The 11,408-nt window shown below is 43.0% G+C and overlaps 1 protein-coding gene across 3 annotated transcripts; it reads left to right on the top strand.

Annotated features, from left to right (window-relative positions):
* The first annotated feature begins 1,023 nt into the window (after positions 1-1,023).
* LOC114254270 lies at positions 1,024-3,698 on the top strand. 3 transcript variants are annotated; one of them, XR_003625642.2, is made up of 7 exons: positions 1,027-1,409; positions 1,724-1,925; positions 2,024-2,290; positions 2,397-2,542; positions 2,615-2,698; positions 2,931-3,311; positions 3,547-3,698. XR_003625642.2 is itself a non-coding variant. In XM_036285475.1 (5 exons), exons 2-4 carry the CDS (start codon positions 2,516-2,518, stop codon positions 3,126-3,128), a joined length of 309 nt encoding a protein of 102 aa, XP_036141368.1. In that variant the 5' UTR covers positions 1,026-1,409; positions 1,724-2,515; the 3' UTR covers positions 3,129-3,311; positions 3,547-3,698. The 3 variants fall into 3 exon arrangements, 1 of the variants encoding a protein (XP_036141368.1); XR_004962834.1 differs by having other exon boundaries at positions 1,024-1,409; positions 1,724-2,290; XM_036285475.1 differs by having other exon boundaries at positions 1,026-1,409; positions 1,724-2,542.
* Positions 3,699-11,408: the final 7,710 nt, after the last annotated feature.

The raw sequence follows: 11,408 nt of genomic DNA, 5'->3' as shown, positions 1-11,408 counted from the left end.
AGGCGCAATAACTACTCTATACGAGGCGAAGATCGACACGGCCCTGCTACGCGGTGACTCGACTCTCGGTATCCCGAGAATAATAGATCCGCCTACCGAACGCTCGGTAGGGTAATTAATTCTCACTAAAGGCCGGGCCGGCCGTCTTCGCTCTTACCGCGTGGTCGAAGTGGTGGCCTTACAAGCAGGGTAGCGTCGTCGATGGCCGTGGAACCGCTCTCGTTGCTATCTCGCCGAACAGTGACGAACCGTGAGCGGTCGGGGGCGCCGCGGACGCCGGCAGCGGCCCGCGCATCGATCGCGCTTCGATTTGCGCACACCGATCGCTAGTCGATGGGGGGTCTTACGCCCGTCCTGCAGGATCTCAGCGTCCGAGGGCGCCTCTGGTCATGACGCCGCGTAATTTGAAGGCCGCGGATTGCACGCCATGATGTCCTTGGCTGTCTCGGCTGCCGCTGAGCCGGCTCAGGGTTGATCAGGCCCCGTCCGGCCTACTCCTCGGGGCCGTGGCTACCGCGCCGGCTGGGGCTTCCTCCACCCTGGTTGTCGGATGTAGGGGCGCATGCTTCCTCCCCGGCGTCGCCTCCGGCTGCACCGGACTGCTGCTCCTTTCTCTACAATACAGTATAACGGCAGTGTCTGTCCCCTGACTTTTACAACGTACCTCAGTACTGTATGCAATTACTTGCCCTTGCTCGCTGTCCTCCGGCTGTCCGGGGCCCCGCCGCTCGGTCGTCTATGCTTCTCATTCATCTTCCCTCGACGGCTGCTCCGTTAATCACAAAAGGTCATCTTGGCGCACCACCTCTCCCGCGGATCGCGACTTCCGCTCGGCGGATACCTACGTGTCTTAAGAACTAACAAAATCTTATTGAGAAAAGGAGAGGCCGCTCCTCCCCCGCTCGGGGTAATGAGCGGCCCCAAATGACCTTTTCCCGGCCGGGCCATCCGGCCCTTGTGACTGACGAAAAACGTCACGTCACAATATATATATGTATATGTACCCCGATAGCCAAACATGCAACGCACGGTAAAAGCACGCAGTGCTGTCAGTACGTGTCGTCCTAGTGCTGCCACTGTGCTTTCACTGCATGAAAATGCACTTGATGATCGCACGGTGATGGCGCGCTAGTGGAATGAAGAACATGGCACGTGATAGCACTGTCTGTGTCCCTGTGCCTTCACCGTGCTCTCTCACTGAGTATGCATAAGTGCATTACACGTTTTTGCCTGAGACGATGCAGCATTTAACAAACAAGTCAGAACGTTTTGTTTTCGCATTTCTGACAAGACGCAAGTTTATAAGTAGTAAAAAAATTAAATATAAAAGTATAAAGTTAGAAAGTGCTTTGGTGCGTGACATTTTATTGGAATGAAATAATAAAAAAATCGCTGTATAATAAATCTCGGTGAGTGTCTTGTATATAATTTAATTATAGGTTTTGCATATGTGCGATGAGCAATAATACAAACAATATTCTGTTTATAGCGAAGAATGCAAATCGTTACTTGTTTTATATTAATTCAAAAAATGTTGGTGCAAAAGTAATGGCATGTATATAGTTATCTTACAGCTTAATTCAATATTTTGTAATCACAATATCTTCTAGTTTATCACTATTTTAATATCGATACCAATGTCAAGTTACATCGGTACTCCCTATATATATATATTTTCCTATATATTTTACTGGATTTGTTCAGATTATTTTGTCTCTTTTAGCAAAATCAGTGGAAACACGAAATGTTTCGAGTTTGATTGTTATATTATTGCTTTTGGATGCTGCAAGGAATATGACTTCATCTTTCTCAACTCCATCTTTCTCTCCAATCGTTATTCAGGGTGAATATGGGCCAAATAATACTTATAAAAAAAGGATAAATGCTATGGTTGAATATGTATTTTTGTGTATTCTGCTAGCAATGTAAGTTCTGATGAAACTAAATCATTTACAAGGATGTCTACTCTATTTATTGAATAAAATACATTTTGTTAAATATTTATGATATCATATATTTAAAGATGTCCCTGGAAACTGCAATAATTAAGATAGAAAGCAATACAACTCATAGTTTTCCATTGATAATAGTGGTGCGTTAAACAACAGGTATTCTGTCTTGGCAAATACCTTTGCTTGACAACAGTGCAGACTTAGACACTGTGATATATAATAAAACTAGTCGTACCTTGTGCTCTACAAAATATTATCGATATGTACAAGATGACGAAGAGTATATTATCGTTGGTATCTCCACAGCCAGTCATGAAAATATCTCCTTCAACCTCAATGTAATCAAAGTTACAAACTTTTATTTAAGATATGTATTGTCGTACAGACGTAACATTGTTAAAAACATAATGTAAATTTTGTTGCTAAATTATTAATCCTTTATAGTTCTGGAAGAGGTAAAAATACGAATTTCCCCATCCGATCCTATATATTATGGTTACATCTTCTCAAAGTAGGAGAATTCCTCAGTCCTCATTCGTGTTGAATCAGATAATGACATCTGTATGACCGTATCTATACAAAATACATCCGTAAGCCACTATTGATAATATACTTCATAAAATTAATATTTATGATATTGAATCTGTCTTTTTTCCTCTCAGTGTCCTGTATTCGACTTGGAACAAAACATCAAGTTTTTTGGGCACTGGCAGACTGTGAATAGAAGAGGAAATATCACAGTACCAGTAAGTAATGCTGTACTATAATTTTTTCGTCCTGGTTTTACACGGAGTGAATCATAGACTTAGAACTGTCAAAGAATATTTCCAAAGTCTTGATGGAGAACATCATAAAGAAGGTGATGGTTCTCTTTTTCGTCTTCCGAATATGGTATTTGTATCGGCAACAAGATCGGTACGCAGTTTATATTTAATGCTATTTATATATTTTATTTAAATGTTTACAATTTTTTTACAGATGCAATGGCAGGAAACTAATTATAAAAAACCAAATCAAAAAGAGTTTGAGAATGCGATGAGCCGAGTTCTAAAAAGTCTGAAAGAGCGACGGCGAAAATATTTAATTAATACCGGCAATCTGCGATGCAGAAGAGATGATCTTTCCAACGACGATGATGGAGATCAATTGGAAACGCACGTCCAACCAATTCAATAATTACATCGGTTAGAAAACGTCAGCCGCAGTAAGTCGACCGATGATGAAGGCACTGATCATGATTTCGGACTTTCAAATGAAGAGTACCTGGAGGAGAATGTAAATACAGATACAGAACAGGCTGATGATTATGCTTTGACTGCCAGTGACCTCTCAACTATTGACAGAATCAGTAAATACAAGGTAACGTGCTAACATAATTTTTTTTTGTTATCTGTTTTTTATATTTGCGATTTCACCGTGAATGTGATGGTGCAGTTAAACGCATGCGAAGTATCCATTGATGACCTTATTTTCTATTATGCAAGCTCTTAAATTTATAATATAATTAGAAAAACAAAAGATTATTTATTTGAGGATTAACTTTGTTTTGCAAAATATTATATATATATTATATATGATTGTTTTCTCTTTACAGAAACAGATTTCAAATTCCTAGATGATTTGGAAGATCTCTGAAGAGAATTTTTATACATTGGAGGAAGAGGATATATTGTGTTCAATCATATTAATATAAATTATATTAATCAAACATGTAATTATAAATAAAAAATGTTTAATTTTACAAAATAAATAAAATTAAAATTTTCTAACCTAATCATAACCTATAAACATAATTCGACCTGAATTTTAGGTTATTAACTATATAAGTAACCGCACTGTGCCAACACGCTGCTATCACAGGGACAGCATTTCGTGACAACACCGTGTGTGCACTCCGTGATTGCACGGCGTGCAATCCACCGTGACATCACAAGAGTGCGGTACCCGGACTTCACGTGCCGTCACGCCATGCTGCAACACGTGCAATCACAGCGCCATCACAGTGCGGTCATCTGGCTATCGGGGTACCCAAATAGCTAGGTGACAGTACGGTGGCGGCTCTGTGACCGCACGCAGTGTAGCACTACGTGACTGCATACGACGTCCGCGTGCGTCCGCCCTATGCTGTCACATGGAGTGCACAGTGTGTAATCACAGTGCTGTTGCCGCGCCATCACAAGTGTTGTCGCCGTGCCATCACAAGTGTTGTCGCCGTGCCATCACTGCTGTCCTGTTAGCACAGTGCAGTCACCGTGAAGTCATTTCACCAGCCAAAAATTCTGACGTTTGAGGTTAAGGCTAAGAAGTATACTATTAAAATTATTTAGGCCAACCGCACACAACAGACATTTGTCGACAGCTGGTTTGTCGGCCTCTATATTCACCATATATATGCGTATTACATAATATTCATAAATATTGAGCGACAAAATTGCTGCCGACAAATATTTATCGTGTATGGTGGGCTTCAAATTCAAAATACATTAATATGCACTTTATTTATAATTCAAAATTATTTTTTATGAGTGACATACATAATTTTATTTTATATTATGTAATGCGAGTTAACATATAATTTCATTATGTTATTATAGAGAGGTCACTGCTGATTCGCCGGAAGCACCGAAGACGCCACTTACGCTGTTTTGTACAAAGGAATATGTTCCTACAAAATATACGATGCATATTATACAATGTATACAAACTGAAACCCTATCATTGACGTTCCAAAGATTGTGAGAAGTTTTGGTAAATATGCTATAACGCCCCTACCTCCGATTTTCATATAACTTTGTAAATTTGTGTATTTCGGTGCGTAAAACACGAATCTGCAAGGAAAAATTGTCGGTCTCAACTAGGAAAAAAGTTATTAAACACTAAAGTTGACAGTTGCGTGGTTAGGATTTCTGTCATATCGACATGATGTAGACGCATCTGACTATGCGCAAGGACATAAAAGTGCATGAAATTACAGCAATGGAGAGAGAGAAAGAGAGAGAGAGAGAGAGAGAGAGAGAGAGAGAGAGAGAGAGATTGATTGATTGATTGATATGTGTTTATTAATGCCCTAGTTAACTATAGGGCAAAAGACTAAATAAGTACAAGATAATTAAATTTAACAAAAACAAGAAAATGAAGAATTGATGTCGCACGCGAGAGTACAATAGAATGTCAGCTTAACATTGCAGAACTGACTAGCTACTGACAGGACGCATCAGACTAGTAATATTTAAGATCTAAATAAAGATTACAAAGATAATAAGCGTACATAGAACTAGAACTAAAACTTAAGGTAAGCGATAATACTTAATAGTAATGGACAGCACTTGAAATAAGCAGAGAGACGAAGTGGCTAAGATATATTAATGCGTTCACGTGATAGCAAATGATCAAACAATAGTCGCTTGAAAGATGTGAAAGAAGATTCAGAAGTAATAGTAATGGGAAGAGTATGCCAAAAGTAGATACCGGAAAGATGAAAAGAATTTTGGAAAGAGGTAGTGCGATGAAGCGGGATTTGGAAACGGGCAGAAGATGGGAAGCGGATCGAGGAACGAATGGTGGGATCATTATCAACAAACAGTTCGCTGAGATAAGGAACAGCATCGCCTTGACAAATGCAAAATATGTATAGACCCAGGAAATAGAGCCGGCGATTTTTAACTGATAGCCACCCGAGTCGATGCCGATACGGGGTAATATGAACATCACGTTTAAGGTCGAAGATAAATCTGATAGTGCAGTTAATGAGCTGTTGTAACTTTGAATTGAGTTCTTCGGTAAGATTATGGTATACGAGACAACAGTAGTCTATGTGTGGGGATATGAGGGTTTTAACTAGTTTGCATCGCAATGGTTGAGAGAGAGACTGCCTGTGAAACTTAAGCTTATGGAGAGCACCGTGCACACTTCTAGAGATCTAAGAGATGTGGTTATTCCATGAAAGATTCGAACTTAGTGAAACCCCAAGGTTACGAGCACTTGTTACATAAGGAATGGAGGTGCGATTAATAGTGATCGGTGGAAGAGTATCGAGGTCAATAGAGCGAACAAAGGCATTGCTACCCAAGATCATAACTTTGGTTTTGGCTAGATTAAGTGTGAGACCATTGACGTGTGCATAATCATAGACTGCGGTAGCATCGATCGAGATTTTTGCCAGACCTTGGGCAGGTAGGGACGGATAGCAGCTCAGGTATATTTGAGTGTCGTCAGCGAAGATCATGTGGTTAGAAAAACTGAGATAGGAGCTGATGTCATTGATGAAGAGAGAGAAAAGAAGAGGACCAAGAACAGAACCTTGAGGCACACCAGCAGTTACCGGACACCAAAGGGTAGCATTATTATTTTCATCAAGGACTGTCTGTGTTCGTTCAGTCAAATAGGAAAAGAACCAGCTTAAAGTTGAGCTGGAGAAACCGAAAGATTTTAACTTAGAGAGGAGGAGAAGATGAGGTACTGTATCAAAAGCTTTGCTGAAATCAAAAAGAATTAGGATGGTGACTTTCTTCTCATCAATGGCTCTACGGATGTCGTCACACACACGGAGCAATGCAGATTGAGTGCTGAAGCCGGCACGATAACCAGATTGTCTGGGGTCAAGTAGGTTGTTGACTTCGAGAAATTGCGTGATTTGTTTGAACAGTTCTTTTAAGGATCTTAGATAGTTGGAGGAGGTTGGCGATCGGACGGGTATCTGAAGGGGTAAGAGGAGTCTTAATCTTGGATAGCGGCCTGATATAAGCACACTTCCAGGAATGAGGGAAACAGGAATGGAGAATGGAATTGTTAAAGTGACAAGAGAAACGGTGCGATGCAAGGAAGAGCAAGCTTGAAGCAAAATAAAGGGATCTTGTCAGCACCAGCAGAGAGGGAGTTACCAGGTGAAGCCTTGATTGCGTCAAGCAGGTCATTCATGCAGATCTTCTTAAGGAAAAACGTGGGCTGCGATTCAGGGATCAAAGATAGAGCAGAGGTGAGTTCAGAATACGTGCACGCAGGTGTAGAATTGGTAACAGAGGCGTAGAAGTGGTTAAGTTGATTCGTAGAGAAAAAATGTAGAGGAGAGGCATGGACAACGTTTACCAATCCCAGCCGTGCTAACTCCTTCCACATCTTAGCGGGGTCATCAATGTTGTTAAGAAGATTAAGCTGATATCTTTTGGCACTTTTGATGTCGCGGTTAAGATCATCCCTAGTCTGTCTATAGATTTCATAATTTAGGAGACAGTTAGTGCGCTTGGCTTTTTAAAATAATGAATTACGTTGACGAATGCGATTTTTCAGCTCGGTGGTTAGCCACGGAACCGCCGCAACAAACGTTTGGGTCGGAGCATGATGATCGAAGACACGCAGAATGGCATGAGACAGTGAGTGCGTAAAAGTATCTTCATAGTATCTCAATACTTCATCTGGCGAGCTAACATGATCCGGTAGTTCAAGAGCGTTAAGCAAATTCTGAAGGGTCGCGAGAAATTCGGATGGAACGAATCTTTTTAGATACCTTCTGACAAGTCGTTGTCGTGGAATCTGTGGAACATCGAACTTATAAGTTATGTCTAATAAATCGTGGCCAGCGATGAAAGAGCTGTCAGTCTTGTTGAACGTTAGTAATTTGTCAGGACTGTCAATCACTACCACATCTAGCCATGAGTCAGAGGTTGCGGTGTGAAAAGTAGCATCCGAGTCTATGATAAACAATGATAGAGAAAAAGTCCACTCGCGTAAGTATCTCGATTCAAAACAATCGCGCAGGAGATTACAGTTTAAATCGCTAGCTATGATGATATTTTGATATGCATGAGAAAATGTGGTGAGTGACGCGAAAAAGTCGTGGAACAGTGAAGCGTTAGGTCGCCGATAAACAGATGAGAACAACAGAGGCGGTGAGTTGTCTGAGCGCAAATCGACTATGATGTACTCGGGAGAGTTAGTAAAAATGCTAAGAGAAAAAGCTAATAATTTCGCTTTGAGAGACGCATGTATGTAGCAAGCTACACCTCCACCAGTTTTTACCTATTCGACCATTTCTCATAATGAAATAATTTTTGATTTTAATTAAATCATCAGAGATCCCTGGGTGTAGCCATGTTTCAGCAATCGATATGACGTGGTGAAAGTGCGCATGAAAGTACAGACGAATCAAATCAATGTGGCCGAGAAGAGAATTAGCATTGAACTGAGCAATTTTTATTTGAGGGTGCTCACTGACTCCACGACACGGTTCTGGGAGAAAAAAAGGTAGTCAAACAAGGAGGGCCAGATCGGCCTCGGTATTTATAGAGATGACTGGAGAACCATCGGCACGCCTGACTGAGATACGTGCCGATCTCACCCAGACGTACTTGTAACCACGCGCCCTAGGTCTATCTTAGGTCTGTCGCAATAAGTGATATTTACTAGCAGGTAGTAGTTCGTTGATATAAATGAAGCCCTTGTGATTCAAATTAAATACATCTTTAATAGGTAAATTACGTTTGGCGCGCTTTTTATCAATAATATTGTTGCGCCGGAACGTCGAAAGACACTCCCGCACTCACACACACACTCGCGTCGAGAAAATCAAAACGTCTATGGAACTCAAAAAGCTTTATTGCAACAGAGAAAGCGCGTGACACGTCCTCCTCGGCAGGAGTCCGACGTTAAACTGTCTACAATATTTGTTTACAAAATATTTCCCGGCAACCAGCCGTTCAATTCAATTATTTTAATAACAAATTCTTCCGGCAACCGGCCGATCGAAAATATCGATCGGTCCGTCAGCTGACTGGCGCTTTAGGGGTGTATCGGGCGACACGCGGCACGCAACACTGCTCCCCCCTCTTCTGAATTGTCGTCCCGACAATCCGAAAAAAAAACAGCTTGCGACACTTCTAAAAAAGGACCTTCTTTGGTTCCAGGACGATTTCTTGCCCTCCTCGTACTTCCGTAGCGAGTTACCGGGCCACGTCCACCAAAGTCCTCTTCTTCCAGGGAGGTTTTCCACACGGGCTTCCTTCTTCGCGAAGCTGGCCAGGCTCCCACAAAGAATTCCTTAGTCCGTATTCCTCCAGCCGTCCCCGAACTCCTCTTCCGCCGAGTCTTGTGCGCTTCGTTCTTCTTTCTTCGGGATCAGGGGGGGAATATCTTCCGTGGACCCATCGCCCAAAGAGCTCCCCGTCCCCTGCCTCGGCATTCACCCAAGTCCCACGGGAAAACCACGGTCAAAAACCGTGGAAGAGGCAGTCCAGGAAATTAACTTTCTTACGGCTCTCAATTCCGAAATCCCTTTCCTTTTTCAGAACTCCATTAATACTGAAACAATAATAAAACACAAAACAGAACACAAACTTTAAATTAAATAATTAAAATTAAAAAGATTCAAGATCCTCCGCGCTCTTGTTTTCTTTTACGCCCGAATTTCCGCTCCCTTGCCTCTCCGGCTTTTGTGCGAAACTATTTTCGTTTATAAATTTCAACGTTCGGGCCCGCTCAATTGCCACTCTGAGCGAAGATATCCCCTCTACTTGGAGGGTCCGTTTAACAAAACCGTCCGACAGAGCAGCCACGAATTGAGCGCAAGCAACTTTATCGCGCATTTCGTGAGGACAATTTGGATATACCTTTCGAGAAAGGCGCTCAAGATCCGCGCCCAACGTAGCATAATCTTCTCCCGGGAGAAGTCTACGATTAGTGAATTGTAAATAAAAATTTTGCGCTAGTTTCACCGAAGCGCAATTCCAATTCAGATTTTAATTCCGAAAACGTTAATTTATCTTTCTCCGCGCTCAACCCATCCAAAACTGAACGCGCCTTCCCCCGCAAACATGACGCAAGGGCCACCGTTTGAGAGGCCTCGTCCCAGCCGTTCGCGCGCGAAATGAAAGAAAATTGTGAGAGAAACTCGCGCAGCGGCACCGTCCCGTCATAAGTATCGGTCTTTACTCTTAAAGAAAACGACGCTCGATCCCCGCTCGTGTTTCCCCTCCCGCTCAAGAAATCCACACGCGCCGCGTCTGTCGGAGCTTCGCTCGCGGAAATATTATTGGAGCGACTTAGCTGAGTATCGTTGAGTCGCTCCTCCATTCGTCGGAAAGCTGCCTCACGCTCCACGAAACGGGCCTCCATTTCGGCGCGGAAATTTTGTTGCTCCTGCCGTTCCCGTCTCCGCTCCTCGCGCATCTGATGTAACTCGAGGAGAACAGCCTCCATCGCGCTAGTCTCGTCTGAGCTCGCCGCCTGGTGCTGAGAGCGAGTCTTCCTCGGCGAGTGAGTCGTCGACATTTTGATTCTTTACGACGTCGGAAAAACTCCCGTCGGCTCGCTCGCTCGTCCGATCCCGGACGAGCCCCCAAAATGTTGCGCCGGAACGTCGAAAGACACTCCCGCACTCACACACACACTCGCGTCGAGAAAATCAAAACGTCTATGGAACTCAAAAAGCTTTATTGCAACAGAGAAAGCGCGTGACACGTCCTCCTCGGCAGGAGTCCGACGTTAAACTGTCTACAATATTTGTTTACAAAATATTTCCCGGCAACCAGCCGTTCAATTCAATTATTTTAATAACAAATTCTTCCGGCAACCGGCCGATCGAAAATATCGATCGGTCCGTCAGCTGACTGGCGCTTCAGGGGTGTATCGGGCGACACGCGGCACGCAACAATATAATCTCTGATTTGAGATGACTTGAGGGAAATAATAAGCGACTGCGACGAAGGTTGAACATTAGATGCAGGGGGTGAGCAGTCCCGAGATGGAGTAGATTTCCGTGCTATGCGACGGAAACCGAGGACATCAGAGAACATTCCAGGCATCCCAAGAGCATCAAAGACCTTCTCGGTGACGTACTGTGGATTATCGGCAATGTCACTAGGAATGCCCGTTATTATAATTTCAGATGAGCTGTTAACAGATTGTGAGCAAAGCGCCGACAATTTAAGCTGTGCTAATTCACTCGCGAGGCGCGCGTTCCCCTCCTCCAACCGACGCAAGAGAGCATCGTGCTCATCAACTTTTCTAATAAGATTAGGCAGTCCGTTTAATTTGTCTGCAATTATTTTGTTAGTCGCAAGTTGTTCATTAATAAATTTATCGATTTTAGCATCGGAGGCATTGAGTTTAGCAAGGATCTGCTGCAGTACGAGATTGGAGTTAGTAGATTGATCGCTGCTAACTGCCGCGGAAGGAGACAGGTCATTTTTGTACCGCACGAGAGGGGATCACTCACAAAATAGCTAAAACTCTTGATACAACAGTCACTCGCAGATCTATACTTTACATAAGATTTGCAACAACCTGGATGAAAAACTTTCAGACATACAGCGCATGTCAAACTCTCACCAACAACAGTCTTGCTACACTTGTGGCATCCTGACATATGTGTATAGCAGATCAGCTGGTAAATGTCTAAATGCGTGGTGATTGGCAGGCGGTGATCAGCAGGCGGCGAATAACCATCCGTTGTCACCGCATTCG

This window comes from Monomorium pharaonis, chromosome 1, assembly GCF_013373865.1.
Source record: "Monomorium pharaonis isolate MP-MQ-018 chromosome 1, ASM1337386v2, whole genome shotgun sequence".
NCBI classification, from domain to species: Eukaryota; Metazoa; Arthropoda; class Insecta; order Hymenoptera; family Formicidae; genus Monomorium; species Monomorium pharaonis.
The sequence above is the reverse complement of the archived record's forward strand: the minus strand, read 5'-3'. Positions and strand labels throughout refer to the sequence as shown.